We start from the raw sequence: 16,799 nt of genomic DNA on the forward strand, positions 1-16,799 counted from the left end.
ACACCTCTTCCCTGCAGGACATCTATCTACACTCCATCATCGAGGAGCACTGCTAGGAACGAAGCTGCCACTCACTGCCGTGGTTAACTCGGTTCATCGGACGTTCAACAACCCGTGGCTCCTGCCTTAAAGGGAGTGCACTCAAGAAGAGCTGTCGAATTCCCCAACGAGGAACTCTACACCAGGTAATTTGGGGTTGCTGAACTTTTGGAAAGACATGTGTGAACAATATATGGACTGGGCTTGTAGTGTATCTTTATCTTACAGGTTGCCCAGGTGGTGGCGGGGGGGCGGATGGGGTCTCCACACAGAACTGTCTAGCGGCAGGGGCCAGTATTCTGCCAATTGTCTAACCAACTGTTTTCCTCCTATGTCCATTGTTGGTTACCTTAATTGATTTGTGCGACATTTGATCAGAGTACAGTTGGTGCACTTTAATGAAATCTGATAATCTGATAATTGTTGTACCACTTAGAACCACTTAGAACCGTATATATTTGCCATTGTAGATTAACGGAGCACAAAGAGAGTTATTGCGATTGTGTAAATCTAAAGACTTTTAACTAATAGTGTGTGGACATTCCTTTGTGGGTACCTGGGGACTACACTGTACTTACCAGCCTGCATCACCTCCCGAGAAGCTAGGCCAGATAGCCCATTGCTACCAACAGAATCTTGGCTGGGGTCCTCTGTGCCTCTCCTCTGCCATATAGAGAGCAGGAGTACAGATAACCCCCTCCAGTCTTACAAAGAGGATGTGCAGCATGCTTTTTAAGTTCATTATAACCAAGGTTTTGCATTATAGATGTAAAAATCAGCAAGTCAGCAATTCATGCATAATTCATGAGTGGATCCAGTGGGGTGAGAGGCAAAACTGTGGAGCAGGAGCTGAAAGATCTCCTGGGAGTCAATATTTTCCTCTGGCCACGAGATGCTCATTGTGACCCAGTAGCCATTCAAGTATTGTCTCAAGAATTAAGTGCCTGAAAATATGTGGAAATTGCTGCGCCCCCTCCCCAAACTGACATACACCCAAAAAACGAACGTCTTGAACACCTCTTGCCATTGCTGCGTTGCACTTCATTTTATGCCATTACTGTTTGCATTGAATCCTCAGAGTCTAGCCACGTTGCTTCACAGGTCTTTAAATTCCTGTGAAATCACGTCTCCTTTTATTTCTATTTGTCAGTTTCTTAATCGTTCTGCTACTACTCATTTAGCCTTTACCTACCTTTGCAGTTACATCATAACTGACATCACATCTCTCACTGCATTAATCTGTTATTGTCCCTTTGATGTCACAGTTTTGGCTCTGCCGACACCTTTAATATGAGATATGACCTTGCTCACTATTCCTCTGCTGCCGGAAGGGGTACCAATACATAGCATGCAACAAATCTGACTTCCAGTCGAGAAGCAACAAGCTTTGTGGAAAGGACAAATTCCCAGACATTTTGAACCAGTCTGCTAGATATGTACTACTAATGCACCTTTTTAATGCAACTCCACAGAGGGTTAATGTCAGATAGGTGCAAGTGCTGCGGCATTTGGCTTGGGGAGCCGTAGCTGTTGGTGTCAAGCTAACCAGGCATTTCCAGGCCTTGGGCAGGAGCTAAGCCGCTCCAAACAATGTCAAACCCTTTATACCACCTAAGAGATCATGATAGGGCTTAAAAATAAATATTTTAAAAACCCACCCTCCCCCAATATCTTTTGGAGTTTGTTGTCCGGGTGCTGCCTGTAGCATTAGTCTACTATCTGAAACCAAAGCAGTAAACTCTATTGATCAGGTTGTTGCCATTGTCTCCATCTAGCTCTGGCCACAACCAGGATTTCCTACTTTCCACCATAGCTCAAAAATACCAAAAGCAGGCCACCTGTGGGGCCAACACTGTCCCTACGTAGAGGATTAAATCCGGACGGCCCCCGGTCACAAAGGGCAAACAAGCCTTGGTCAGTCTCCTCGTGTGATGCTTGTGGAGCAACATGCCTTGCTCATCAACACCGAGACAGACACTCTAGGGATGGGATGTCAGTGCTCCACGTTTCATCTTCGCATAATTCTCTCGAAACACGAGCCGGGAGGCAATAGTTCCACTGGTTGTAGAGATTAGGCCATCTTTCTAATAATCTCCGCACTAACTATATATTTGCCTTACTGAACCCCGGTCATTAATACAAAAAGAAAACGATGTTTAAAGCCTTTCCAGGGTGCCTCGTCCTGCATGAGCTAGCCCACACCTCAAGGGTTATCCGTCATTGGCTCTTCACCCACACAACAGTTCGTCATCCTGGGCTTGGAGTCTTCCATTCCCAGGAGGGGATAAACTGAGGCAAACATATGGAGGGTTAAGGTGGAGGGTCCTCTCTGTCCTGGGTCCATTTACATCACTGTGTTTACATCAAATGAAAGCAGTATGCATCCTACCAGCTTCACTTACTCTGCACAAAGTCCAAACTGCACTGTCCTGTTGTCTGCTCAGACACCCTTCACTCATGAAGTCACACGGGGACAGCCCCTCCCCCCTCATTGCAGTCCCACAGAAGACACTACCAGGATCCCCTCACTGCAGTTTAGAGCTTCCCAACGTGTTAACAGTCAACATTGAGCTTCCAGCTTTGCCCTAGGCATCTTTTACCCATTGATGGCCATAAAGAAGGGGAAACATTCTGAGGCCAACAATATGGGGGTTTATACAGTGTCCCTGTGTGCAGTGCAGACAGGTGCCTCAAAGCACTGGAATGAAAGAAAGCATGGCAATGGGTAGATTGAGGAGGAAAGCTGGGGGGGGGGGGGATTTCTGTGCCGAGACGTGCTGTGCCTTGAAGAACATGTGCACTGAGAAATTGAATTCACTCATCCTGAAGAAACAAAAAGGTTCTGCCTTTGCTGCATGCTCCATTTTCCCCAGTTTAGCCACCATTGATCACCCAACCAATACACCAAGATAAAACATGTGCAGTAGGGGTATAACAGAGTACTGTTATAGATAACGTCAACAGCTTAATTCAACTATAATAACCGTCATGTTGTTTATACCGGTATACCGCTTTAAGGCCTGCAGCTAATAAGTGAGCTTTTCAATCTGATTTGGAAAGGCTGCAGTAAGCAAGTGCTGAGCATTCTGGATCTTGCACTGTGGGATGTGGCGTTTGGCAGACAAGAGCATAGGGAAAGTGAGGTCAAATTAGTAAACACAGCTTCGATGCTATGACCGCCCTTTCTCTGATCAGTAGAGTCAGGTTAAAGATCAGCTGATTTGTAGTTTCCCCCACCAATTTGAAAGATGAGGAACTACACATTCAAGAATTAAAGGAGGAATGAACTGGATACCCTTTGGATGCATGTCCACAAAGCTCTATAGAGTGCATGAGCACTTGACATATCAATGCTTTGTGCTAGTATATAAACTGCCCCCACTGCCCTCCTTATAGATACACACATTGGCACTACAGTTGTTGGTTTGCTTGAACCTTCACATGCCTTCCGCATACAGCGCTAGACTCAAGCAGGCAGGACAGATTCTACATTCAATTTGAAGTATCCAGAGTAATGGGAGTGATATAGTTCTCAGCTCTATCCTCGATTTGTGACACCACCCATGAAAGCATTCCTCCGTCTCAACTACAAAATAATGCAGGTCGAGGCAGATTTCTAAGCAATGACCTGTGACTGAGCAGCAAGCTCATTGCTCAAGATGTGCATTTTAACACTTCCACTAGTCACTCTTTCATTCAAGTTGATCAAGAGTGCCATGAAAGACCGAATCTGCAGCTGCCTAAGATTCCTGGAGGATCAGCTAAAAATGTGCAGACAAGTTTCAAAATGCTGACAATTTATGACCTTTAAGAACATATTTGTTAAGATTAGTTAACTCCACCTGCTCTACCGAGAAAACCATGATATACCGTCATTTGGCAAGGTTTTCATACCACCATAACACCAATACCGTGACACCCGTAATGTGCAGACCACGTTTTACTGATGAAGCATTCCTGAAATAAGAAAGAAGTTACTGACAGTGGTAGAAGCCACAATGAGTGCAGAACAGAAGTGTGTGAAATAGACAGTTAGTATATCTGGGTCAAACTAAAGAACCCACAATAATTTTACTGTTCATTAGACTTGAGAGCCGATGTCACAGAGGGACTGCCCACAGACCACTCCTTTTGTGAGGGAGACGAGGAAGCACCACCCCTTTCTTAAAACATATCAGGTTTCCCTCAATTACTTCTTTGGGACACACTCCAAGCTCGATATGGGGTGCAACAGAACATGAAAACCCTCATCACCTGTGGGGGTGGGGCTATTGCTTTGGCCATCTAGGAATGAACTAAAGCAGGGCAGGTTCTAAAGGCCCATTTAGAAGTACACAAAAAAGGCTGCAGGATATGTGCCGCTGGTGTGCGGTGATGTTATGGCAAGGTACCATGCACAAATGGAATGGTGGCGAGTGCACTGGCGGCTCAGCTAGTAGGAACGGCGACTGGAGAGGAGTCCAGGGAAGCACAATGTAGAGAAGGGACTTGTGAGCCCCAACGGGTGAGGGTTGCGACGGCCAACATGGGCACCAGAAGAATGAAGAAATCACAGTCACCTACTGGTGCCTTCTCGGAATTCTTGCATCTCGATTCCTCAGACTGCTCAGTGCTTCCTGACCACAGTATCGATAATGAATATCGCCATCATGAACTGAACTAGAGTCACTCTGCGCACTTCAAGATGTTAGGAGAAAAAATAAATAAGTCTGCCTTCAGGTTTCCAAAAACAACTGCTACAGCAAAATGGATCTTGGCCTGTCACAAGCAACTGTTGCGTTTGTATTAGCTCTCCCCGAATGTTGCTTTTGCCAGTGATGGTTCATCCATACGGGCGACGGAGGTTCTACCGGCCACTTACGGACGAGGCAAGCAAGCCCATTGAAACACTGAGTGGTACCCCACATGCAGGGAGCCACTGAGGGGGCACTCCTGGGGTGGCTTTACCGGTCAAATAGAAACAAATTCCTGCCACAGTTTACAGTAAACCAGATGGGCAGCCTAACAGGCCAATGCGAGGACAAGGACATTTCGCTTCTGCTGTCTAGTATGGCCCACTGGGGATGAAAGCTTGAATGCATGTAGCGGATGCTCTTGAACTCCCCCCTCCCTCCCCCAAACATTCAGGGGTTGGTATGAAGGGTGCACTCCGGCTCCAACACACATGCCTCCTGGAACCACTCTCTTACATGCTGCACCGAGTACCGAGTTTGTGGTTGTATGTGTGCACGTGAATTAGAGTAAATGCAAGTGTCTGGCCGGGTATCGGGCCTGTGGGTCAGGTTTTCTTTCTTCATAATGGTTGGTGTGTGGTTTTGTACTGGTGGAACCATTTATGGAGCAGCAGCAGATTTGTGGCAGTCGTAACTCAGTGGATTAGTTTCCATATGATCCTATATTACACTCAAAGACCAATTCAAAACAGACTGCCAAAACTAAAGACCCCATCAATTTCAGATTGTTTGATAGATTTAAACTGGGCAACACTGGTGAGTGTGGTCAGTACACATTTTCTTAGCATTTACTATCATCGAGGGAAAAACAATGACTTGTATGCACCCACCCTCTGGAACTTGATCCTGCTGTAATGCCCCCACAACTCTCCATGTTTTGAAAGATTTGTGAAAATCGGATCCTTCAACAACACCCGACCAAGGACTCATTCTAATGGGCGCACATACCTCACAGTAGTGTGCTAAATATGGCAGCCCAAATGCTGGCTACCCACACTCGGTGCAGCACCCCGTTGCTCTCGAGCTAGGCCCGCGCTTTAAGCAATACAATTATATTGAACGCTTTGAACTTGCCTAGCATATGGAAATACTGATCTGCACTGGCAGAGTCAGTCCAACAAGTTTTGTTACTATGACACAGCATGTTTTATTGGCAAAGCCAGCTATGGTCGTATACGGTAATTTTTACAATGGCATATATTGTTGGCAAAGACTTGAAAATGGATGCTGTTCGCGGTTGGTAACTTACACCCGATGTAGTTTCGTCTTGCATTTTCGCTTCCTAACTATTGCAAAGTATGGGGTTGTACCAGACATAGCAAGTGAGTTGTAAAATCCACAATTTGGAAGTCTCAGAGTCCTTTGTTGACGCAGGGTCCGTCGCCGTGATCCGTCACAGGACCATCTTCGTGGGAAACATGCAATTCCCTCCAATTAAATGCTTCATTGGGCACTGCTTTTTGCTAGACACCTGTACGTTTCAAAGAATATTGTGGGGGGGTAAATGAGATGCCGCCAATGATTACACTAATGTATTCCCCAAGAAAGCTCCAAGATTCATTCACACACGCTGCCATCAGAGGCCCATTCCACCCCCCCTCCCCCAAACACGCAGCATGCCCCACCCCAGAGACTGCTCTGTTTCAGGGCACAATGCTCATCAGAGACCAATTGAAGGGAGACCAGGCTTCCCAGAACCATTCCGCTAAACCCACCCCCAAAATGTGTCCGTTCCCGTGTGCACTGCCGCTACTGGTAGCTCCCAATCACGCGGCACATGAAAGACGCCATAATCCGGGTTTCTGCAGTCCGGGGCTAGGACAACAATCCCTTCTCTGCCATGCCAATATCACCACTCCCGTGGCTTCCTGTGAACGGGGTACCTAATCACGTAAAGGCCACATAAACACCCCCCCCCCCCCACCTACCTACCCCCGCCATGGGCCACACCAGAGGTTTCTGCAATGTCGACGCACTGTGCAAAGTGTAGTAGTTGCTCGTGCTTCCGCGAGCTCTTATCTAAGGTTCTACGATAGAATGTTGAGGGGTTAAGGTTCGGGGGGGACGGTTGGTGGAGGGAGAGTGAAAGGAGCAGGGAAGAGATATGTACGGCGTTCGGGTTTGATAATAAAGACTTAATAACTTACCTGTGGAGGTCTCGTTATTACACTGGCGACGAGGATCTTCAAACCCGACCCACGCGCCTTGCCAGCCGTACACATCATCCGGTACCTCAGCTGATTTCTGGGCTGCGCTCCCGGACGAGGTCGAGCGCGGGCCCCGGCGTGAAAAGTGTCAGCTGGGCCAACGCTACTTGCCTTCAGCGGCCGGCCGAGCCGCGCTCCCGGAGGAGGTCGAGCGCGGCACACGGCAAGGAGTTCAGCCGTGCTACGGCTGAGCGGCCGCTGCCACTAGCAGAGGATCCTGCCGGGCCGCGCTCCCAGAGGAGGTCGAGCGCGGCACACCGCAAAGAGTGCAGCCGTGTTCACGGCTGAGCGGCCGCTGTCAAGCTTGAATCCTGCCGAGCCGCGCTCCCGGAAGAGGTCGAGTGCGGCTTGTGGCGGGGTGCGACAGTGCCGTGCGGTGCACAATAATACTAGGGAGCGGCACAGGTGAGAGGAGGACCCTGGGAGGGGGCAGAGTCCGGCGTTCTTCGTAGCTGTGAAGACGCAAATTATACACGGATGCCCTGTTGTTCGGCTCCGCCCACCACATAGGAAGTTAACGGAAGGCTTCCTGTTCAAGGGTGGGTGTGTCTATATTACTCGAACTGCAAGGAGAGGAAAGTTAACTACTTGTGTGCTGGCATTGAGATACTGTGCTTTCTATTTGCTACAAAATATAGAGGAGGGAAGTGACTGGAGCCTGCCTTTAACAGTATTGTGCATATGTGAAGGTGGAATAATCATCTTGCTAGTCTGCCGTGTTGAACAAGTTACTTAAACATTGTTATTCACGGAAGAGCGCAGAGAGTTCAGGTGTTTCATAGCATAGACCTCAGTCAGTGGCTATGTCGGATCCAGTGACTATGCAGCGCAGCAATGCACGTCCTCCTCCGGCCTTCCTCCCCAATCCGGGGGAGCCCCCCATTGCATGGGAGCTTTGGGTGGACACTTTCAAAGTATATCTGAGAGCGTCAGGGGGTTCCAGAATGTCTGATGATGACAAGGAAGCGACCCTACTCAATTGCCTTGGTACGGAGGGTTTAAGGGTGTTCAGACACCTTCCGGGCCAGGATGTTATGGCTTTGTCTTCAGGAGAAGGAGATGGTGAAGGGGGGCAGGCAGTGATTTTGGCATTTGAGACTGCTCTAAAAAAACTTGAGACACGTTTTGGCAAAAGAGCAAACATTGTGCTTGAGAGGTATCATTTCTTTTCAAGGGCACAAGGTTCTGGCGAGAACATTGATTCGTATGTGACGGCACTGCGCACCCTCATTTCTACTTGTAAGTTCACGGGCATGGCAGAAGAATACATTCGTGACCAGATCATGATGAGAACTAGTGACTCGAAGGTTAGGGAGAGGTTGTGGACAGAGAAGGATCCTCCGTTGGAGAAAGTAATTGAAATAGCCCGTGCCCTGGAGGAGTCAAGGAAGAGTGTCAAAGAAGTGACGGAAAAGGCGGACATTGTACACATGGTTCAGCCACGCAAAAATGAAGAAAGTCGAGCCAGGGACAAGGATCAAAGAGTCACGCCGAATAGCAGAGAATTCTGCAAGAAATGCGGTTGGAGGGGTCATATTGCGGGTGCAAGGGAATGTCCTGCTTCTGCCGTTGTGTGCAGAAAGTGCAAGGGAAGAGGACATTTTGCCCGCATGTGTAAGGCTATACCACAGAAGGAAGTGGTGCGGATGGTGGACCCCGAAGAAGATGATAACAATGTAACTGTTGTAGGATATGTTAGTCCTTCTGCTAGGGCGGATTTGCTTCCAAAAGAAGGTGCACTGTTGAGTGTGGGACCGTCGGGAAAAAGTGCGTGGGCTACTCTTAATGTGAATGGAGTTCCACTCAGTGTGTTGGTTGACACGGGTTCTCCATACACTATGATATCTCCTGAGATGTATAAATCTAAGTTCCATAAGGAGGTGTCTAGTCTTAACCCGTCTGATATTAATCCTTGTGCGTATGGCCGTGTTCCAATTAAAGTATTGGGATATGAGTGGGTTGAAATTGAATTTCATGGCAGAAAAGCCAGAGGAAAACTGTATGTAGCTTGTAAGGGCGATCCGGTTATTGGGTGGGAGGAGCAGGCTGCTCTAGAGATGGAGATTCGACCAGGCAAAGCTGTCCCGGTTTTGTGCGTAAGCAAGGAAAGAGAAGGTAGTTTGCGTGAGGGAAGTGTGGTGTCAGCCGATAATCTCCAAAAGAAATTTCCATCAGTTTTCTCCTCCGTCCTGGGCAAGTTGCGGGGTTTCTCACACAAGATCGTGCTCAAGAGGAATGCCGTTCCCGTTGTGCACAGAGTTAGGCGTGTACCAATCATGGCACGTGAAAGTCTTCAGACAGAACTTAAAAAGCTGATGGAAGCTGGTGTAATAGAGGAGGTAGAGTCATCAGAGTGGTTAGCCCCGGTTGTATTGGCACGTAAAAATGATGGTGGTATGAGGATGTGTGTTGACCTAAGAGATTTGAATTCAAGTATCTGGATAGACAGGCATCCCTTACCGAATATACAGGAAATGCTTTCACTTGTGGGAGGGGCATCTTGTTTCTCCACCTTAGATTTGTCATCTGCCTATCACCAGGTGGATTTGCACATTGAATCACGACCTCTTACATCGTTCATTACGCCATTTGGAGCTTTCCGTTTCCGGCGTATGCCATTTGGTTTGGCATCCGCCTCCGCTGTTTTCCAGCGGGTGATGCAAAAGTTGTTTTGCGGGGTGGATGGTGTGGAATATTTCCAGGACGATATCTTGGTGTGGGGCAGGTCTCGTGAGGAACACAATGAAAGGATTCTACGAGTTTTGGGCATTTTGGAGAAGAGTGGTTTGACGGTCAAATTAAGTAAGTGTAAGATAGGGGTGGAGAGTGTGACTTATTTAGGACACACCCTGGATGCCAAGGGGATACATCCCAAGGCTGAGTTGGTGAAGGCGTTATGTGAAGTATCTCCACCCACCAGTAAGGACCAATTACGGTCGTTTTTGGGATTGGCCGAATATTATAGTAGGTTTATTCCCACGTACTCCGACAAGACTGTGGCCATGAGAGCGTTGCTCAAAAAGGGCGTACATTTTGAGTGGTCAGGGGCATGCCAGCTAGAATTTGAAGGCTTGAAGGCTCAAGTGGACCAGGCTCCATCGTTAGCTTCCTTTTCTCCATCTAGGAAGACGGTTTTGACAGTGGATGCTAGTGAGTATGGTGTAGGGGCAGTTCTTGAACAGTGTTTTGATGGATCGTATCGCCCCATTGCTTTTGCATCTAGGGTTCTTAGTGAAGCAGAACGTAGATATGCTGTCATAGAGAGGGAGGCCTTGGCAGCTGTCTGGGCATCCAAACATTTTAGAACATTCTTGTGGGGAGTAGAATACACATTACGCACCGATCATAAACCCCTAGTGCATGTTTTGACATCTAAGGGTTTGTTCCAGGCATCGTCTAGAGTGATGCGCTGGATGGCGGACATGAATGAGTATAATTTTAAGGTGGAGTACTTACCTGGCAGTAAAAATATGGTTGCAGATGGTCTATCTCGTTTTCCCCGGCATGATGTAAGTGCGGAAAACTCAAAACAGGCTGTGATGAGTGATGAATATGTGTTGGTGGCCAAAGTGTTTCCGGCAGTAAATGAGCAGGAATGGGGTAGAGAATGTGCGATGGACCCTGTGTTGAACAAAATCAAGACTGCTCTTACTACAGGTGCAGGCAAGGATGAATTGGACAAGTCGTTCGGACAAGTATGGACAGAGTTGTCTGAAGGTCCGTGGGGCATTGCCAGGGGTACCAGGTTAATACCACCTGAATCTCTTAAGGCCAAGTTGGTGGAGTTGGCTCATGAAGGGCATCTCGGGAGATCCATGACGAAAAGAAGGCTGAGAGAAGGGTATTGGTGGCCCAAGATGGATGAGGAGGTTGAGAAGGTAGTTAAGGATTGCATGGCTTGTTCAGTCAGTGATAAAAGTAAGACAACGTCGCCCCAACCCGTACAGCCTGTGGAAGTGCCGCAAGAGGTGTGGTCAAAAGTGGCAGTAGATATTATGGGTCCCATGGACACCTTGGGTGGAGGTTTCAGATATTTTGTGGTGTTAGTGGACTATACCTCTAGGTGGGTGGAGGCCACGGCCTTGTCCTCGGTCACCACTGAGAAGGTGATTGACTTCTTGTCAGCAGTGTTTGACAGGGAAGGGGTTCCGGCTGGAATAGTCTCAGATAATGGTCCCCAATTTGTATCAGTCACCATGCAAGAGTTCTTCTTCAAACTAGGAATTCGTCACCATAAAGTGGCTTTGTACAATCCAGAGGCCAATGGATTAGTTGAACGGATGAACAGGTTTGTGAAGGGGGCAGTTCAGTTGGCCATCGCAAATGGTTTGCCGTGGTGCAGTGTGGTGACTGAAGCTCTAAAAGCCTATAGGGTTACCCCTTCTTCCTTTACTGGAGTGTCTCCTTTTGAGTTAATGAGAGGGAGAAAACCAGGATCTAAACTAAGGGTGGCCGCTCTTGGGGGTGGTGTACAAAGTCGCATCAACATGCAGGAGGTTCTTGACAAGGTGCGTGTTAAACAATCCAGTTTTTGGGAATCTCAGCTTAAAAAAAAGAAACCCCTGCGTGTACAAATTGGTGATCTTGTAGTGGTGAAAAATCCAAGATTTATAGCAAAGGGTTTGTCCAAATTTATGGAACCAAAAATTGTGACCAAAGTAGGTCATGGATACGTTAAATTGCAAGATGGTACCAGATGGAGTTTGAGGAGGGTGGTCCTTGTTAAGGGAAAGCTGGCGGGGACTAAGGAACTGTGTTGTGAGGGAGGTGGTGATACAATAAGAGTTGATCCAGATTATGCCTCTGAGGATGTGGTTCCCCTAGAGAGGGATAAGGATATGGCTGTGCTGGTTGGGGAGGATGCTCGGGTGGGGCATGGTAGGAGGCAGGCGTCTGCCTCGGAAAGTGATGATGTTGTGCCATTAGAAGGAGCTCATGATGCTAAAGGGATGGATGTACATTCTGAGTGTGATTCTGATAAAGGTGCTTTTGGTTTGACTGGTGTGGATGTAAGGGTTGCAGAGGAGTTGTCAGTGCTTGCATCAGATAATGCAAGCATAGTTCCACACGGAAGGGGACAGTGTGGAAACTCTGCCCTTGCGGAGTCCTCCAATCAAGTGAATAATCGCCCAAACCGTATAAAGAATATTCCAGCCAAATACAAGGATTTTGTTTTAGAATTTGCAGATGATTAATGCTTGGACTGTAATCATTATCAATGTTCCATATAGATAAATATGCCTCTTATTGCATATTAAGGATTCTTTCTGTCCTACCTTACCTTACCTATGTTCATAATTAATGAATGTTCATTATGGAGGTTTACAGGGGGAGATGTGTAGTAGTTGCTCGTGCTTCCGCGAGCTCTTATCTAAGGTTCTACGATAGAATGTTGAGGGGTTAAGGTTCGGGGGGGACGGTTGGTGGAGGGAGAGTGAAAGGAGCAGGGAAGAGATATGTACGGCGTTCGGGTTTGATAATAAAGACTTAATAACTTACCTGTGGAGGTCTCGTTATTACACAAAGCAGTGGAAACCGAGGCTGGTCGGTCAGTCATGCCGCAGGGCTCTAGCGGATGGCCTGCAGGATATTCAGTTACTGCGGTAGATATGACACCATCATCCTACAACGGCCTGTTTGTTGGTAGGCTACGATTTCCAGGTGGCATTTCTAACCATCATACCGAAAAGTCCACATTTTACAGCCCCCATTCCTCCGACGTGTGGCGATTTGCAGATCGGGCAGAAAAACTGTTTACTGGCCAGGTCATGGGTGCAAAGTGGTGCGTCTCACACTAGCTGGACGCCGTGTAACTGCAGATAGGAAGCTGAACCACGGGGGTCTGCATGCATTAGGCCACGATACTGCTAGACATTGATATTAATGGGAAGCACCACCGGAAAAGAATCGTGTGAGCTCTAGAGCCAGAACAGTCGACATATGCAAGACGTGTTAAAAATGAATCCGAAACAAAATCGTAAGCAAAGGTGCACTATTCACAATGCTTTAGGAAAGGGGATGCCCGTTTGCAACAAGAGGGTAGGTCTGCTTTGCCACACAGCTATATTGGCCCGACTGCTTTGTAGAGGCTCTGAGTCACAGCGCCCATCCAGCCCGGATGCAGAGGCACTGGACTGGACCCAGCGCTTTAGGACGGCTTTTGTTCTTGGCCTTCACACAGATCCGCCCGTGGCCACACAGGTCCTGTTGGTTCGAGGCTGTGGCACGGGCTGGCCGGCGCATGCCGGGCTTCCGACAGCGATCGTGACGAGGCGGCATTGTGCGTGCGGTGGCAGGCCCGGATCAAGGTGGCTTGATTGCATGCACTCAGCTTAACCCGCACCCGCGGGAACGCGGAACAAAGGCTGAGGGCGAAGGCGGGTGAGATGAGCGCGGGGATTCCCTCCTGCGGGCGGAGGCCATGAATCACACACACGACAGCAGCGCTGGTGTGCGTGGAAGCCTGGAGACATGGGAGAGGCGGCCCTGTGGGGGCAATACGCTCAGGCATGCACCCCTCCTGCGGGTGGCAGAGCAGGGATTGCGTTAAACGGTTGCACACGATGAACTGCAAGTTGATAGCAATGCAGTAAACTCAGCCAGTCCGCGCTCCGGGTTAGTGTTAACCAATAAGCCTTGCGTGTCTAGAAGCTATGCATCGTTCACATGTACTTAGCTGCATAATCTAAGTTTGCGTTCATACACAACGCCTACTGTGCCTTTTAATGGCGACCGTCATGTATTACATTATAGAGATCTACGGTACTAGTTTAGGTGTGCTTTGAAACGGTCATATAAATGAAAACTGCTAGGTGTTTTACAAAGAACGCTGCGACCTTTATCCCACTTAAAGTAACCTCAATTTGCATGAAATGATGCAAGAAAGTTAAACTGATGCTCGAAGCACATTAATGGGGAGGGGGCAGCAGGTCACAACAAAAAGTCACTGCAGCGCTAGTATTAGTACACACACATACTGCAGCTTTGTTCCCATCACAGCAGGAGCACGAGGGCGCCCACCCATAATCCCCCTCTCCAAGACACAAAAGAAGCACAACACACGTGCAACGTCGCAACCTCCCCCTGGTCTTTGTTTATACCACGCGGGGTCGGTGGATTTCTCAGAACGTGGTATCCGCTCCATGCGCCGGAGGAACAAAGGCACGCTGGCTCCAGTCCAGAAACAAAGCGCCAAGAGTGGCAGACGGCGATTGCTTTGCCCGATGTAAATACTGAATTCCGTTTAACGATTGCCTGCAGTGATCAACAGGCTGGCACCCCGAAAAGTGCCTGGATCGTTGGCGCCACGCCTGGCAGTATCCTCAAAGTATTGGTTACTGTTATCAGCCATTGTAAAGAAGCTGGATTAGCTTGTTATCCAAACGAACAGTGTAGTGGAGAGAACACAAATACACACACACACTATGTTGCAGACAAAACAACCCAGTACGCAGACAAAACAACCCAGTACAGTGAACCCCATATTATTCTACCAGCTCCCAAGTCACAAATTTGCAAAATCGAGTGTTCCCTCTAGTCTTTCTCCCCTAAACACCAACCCGCAGACACACGGCATGCAGCGCTAAAGTGTACCCCAAACATACCACTGCCCCCAGCCCCACGAGAACGCGGGGAATAGACCAAGCCACCCCTCTGCACACAGCACCTGCCCCCCTCACCCCCCCCCAGTAATGCCCCCCGCCGCGCACTCACCTTGCAGAGCAGCTGATGCCCGCTGTGCTGCTGCACGGCCCGGAAAGCGCGGTCCCCCTCCAGCGGCTCCAGCAGCAGGTAGCTGCCAATGCGCGAGGCCACGCCATGCGGCGAGCTGGGGCTCTCGGGCGGGCTGGGCGAACCGAGGTTGGGGCTGAAGGCGTCGGGGGAGCGAACGGCCGCCGCGGAGGCCTCCTCGAGCTCGGGCGGCTGCGCCTTGTGGCCGGCCCGCGGCCTCCCACACCGCGGCAAGACGAGCAGGGGGGTGGGCCATGGTATGCTCATGGGGACGCCGGCAGCGCTGCGGTCGGCCGTCCAGAGGCAATGAAACGGATACTTTTGTTGTCGCCCACCCTTTGAAACAATAACAGTTCTAGAAGCCCCCCCAGCGTTCTCCCACCGGGGTGCACTGCAGATGTGGGAATTGCGTAAGCAAGAGCCAGGAGTTAATTTCAATTGCACGCTGCGGTTGCAGTGAAGATCCACGGAGGTCCAGTAAAATGCACGAAAAATAATAACCCCCAAATGTCCAGGTGATGCAGCGGGGGGGGGGCTGGTGGCGGGGGTCAGTGCTGCATAATGCCAGACTGTGGGACTCCTGCAGCGGACGCGGCGATCTGCCTCTGGTCTGTAGGTGGCGCCTCAGCTCTTCCAAACGTCAAGGCCGTGCAACAAACGGAGCAGAAAAAGACGGGGGGCATTCGGTTCACCGCGGCCGGCTGCAGGAACCGAGCAGAAAGGGACATTTAATTCCCGTGCACACCGGGGTGGGGTGTGGGGGGGTGGGGGAAATGCTGGAGGATGTTGTCTCCTAGGGATTTGTGGTGAAACCAGAGACAGTGGTGGGGGGGGGGGTTAAGAATGCTAACGCTTCTTTGTGCTCGGACTGCCCCACTGATGCAGACAAACAAAACAGCCAAGGATGCTCCGGGCGTTCACTTGTCCAGGGGTTGAGATGACTTATCTTGGTCCCTTTTTCCCTTCGTCTAACACGGAGGGATTGAGTAAAGGGATGGCCGAGCCGATCCCTCTCAGCAAGACATCATCTCCGCAGGCGTACGGGAGTATGAATGGGCCTCCGAGATCCACGCGCCGCCGAGCCTGGCTCCCCACTCAATGTCAGCGGCACCACGCTGAACACAGAGCCCCCTGTCTGCAGCGCCCGCCCACGGGCTGCTATTGGAAAGCATGGCTCACCCTCCTCTGCTCTTATTGGCTCAGACAGCCGCCAGTCAGCGGTCTCTCGACCAACCGCTGTTATGAGATCACAAAGGCCTGTCCGGCGCTGCTTCCTTCTGAACGCTCTCATTTTCCAGGAACTTTCTCTCCTTGCTTTGCAGAAGAGTGGTGCATACATATCCCTCCGCAGCGAGCGCGTTGTGATTTATCCCTCGTCAGGGACAGGTGATGACATTTTTGGGGTTTAGGTCTACCTTTTTAAGTTGCTGCGCTTTATTACCCCCCCACGCTCTCCCATGTATATCCACGGGTGTTAGCAGTGGTACTGTTAACCTTTGTGAGAATTCGGAGTATCTTGCTACCCAATTGCACTTATTTGGCTGATACCCTCATCTTTTGAATTAAACGTGGCGACACGGCCAATGACAACTGACGCAGTGTATTTATCCTCCAGCACATTCATTGCAGTTAATGCAATTACAACGAGGTTTTATGTAGACATTACACCAAAGAGCACCGCACACACGTCGTGTTTATTATTTGGTGGTAAAGAAACCGTCAGATATTTCCCATTTGCAGAACTGCCAATTGCATTAAAAAAAAAGAATTGCACGTTTATTCTGTGTGCACGCGGTTTGGTGTCTGACTGCTGAGTGAATTTTCTCAATGAAGACGTCCCCCACTCCTCCTTTTCTTGGCAACGCCGATATATTTACAGTGCGTATTCTTCAATGTATGCAATTATGTGGGAGGAGTTCCTCTGCCTCGAGGCTCGGTTTAATCGCTAATCCTCAAACCAGCAGCTTCAAAAAAACTCCTTATACAAAGATTGTGTAATTTGTAGCGACGCCAAAACAGGGATACAACCGGTAATGCGTAAGGCCTGCAGAATAAAAGGAATGTGTGTTCGCAGGAGACAGCCGGTGTT

General features: G+C 49.2%; 1 protein-coding gene across 2 annotated transcripts in view; it reads right to left on the reverse strand.

The window, feature by feature from the left end:
- TRIB2 (tribbles pseudokinase 2) overlaps positions 1-15,871 on the reverse strand; it is a 29,181-nt gene extending 13,310 nt beyond the window's left edge. Inside the window, exon 1 of one of the 2 annotated variants that reach the window (XM_069605947.1) lies at positions 14,693-15,871. In XM_069605947.1, coding sequence (XP_069462048.1) covers positions 14,693-14,977 — 285 coding nt within the window. In that variant the 5' untranslated portion in view covers positions 14,978-15,871. Of the gene's footprint in view, positions 1-12,478; positions 13,458-14,692 lie in introns of those variants that run through there. The other variant, XM_069605948.1, reaches the window with a different exon arrangement.
- Positions 15,872-16,799: the final 928 nt, after the last annotated feature.

The sequence above is a fragment of the Ambystoma mexicanum genome, chromosome 4p (genome assembly GCF_040938575.1).
Source record: "Ambystoma mexicanum isolate Mex_15411 chromosome 4p, UKY_AmexF1_1, whole genome shotgun sequence".
In the NCBI taxonomy this organism is placed as follows: domain Eukaryota; kingdom Metazoa; phylum Chordata; class Amphibia; order Caudata; family Ambystomatidae; genus Ambystoma; species Ambystoma mexicanum.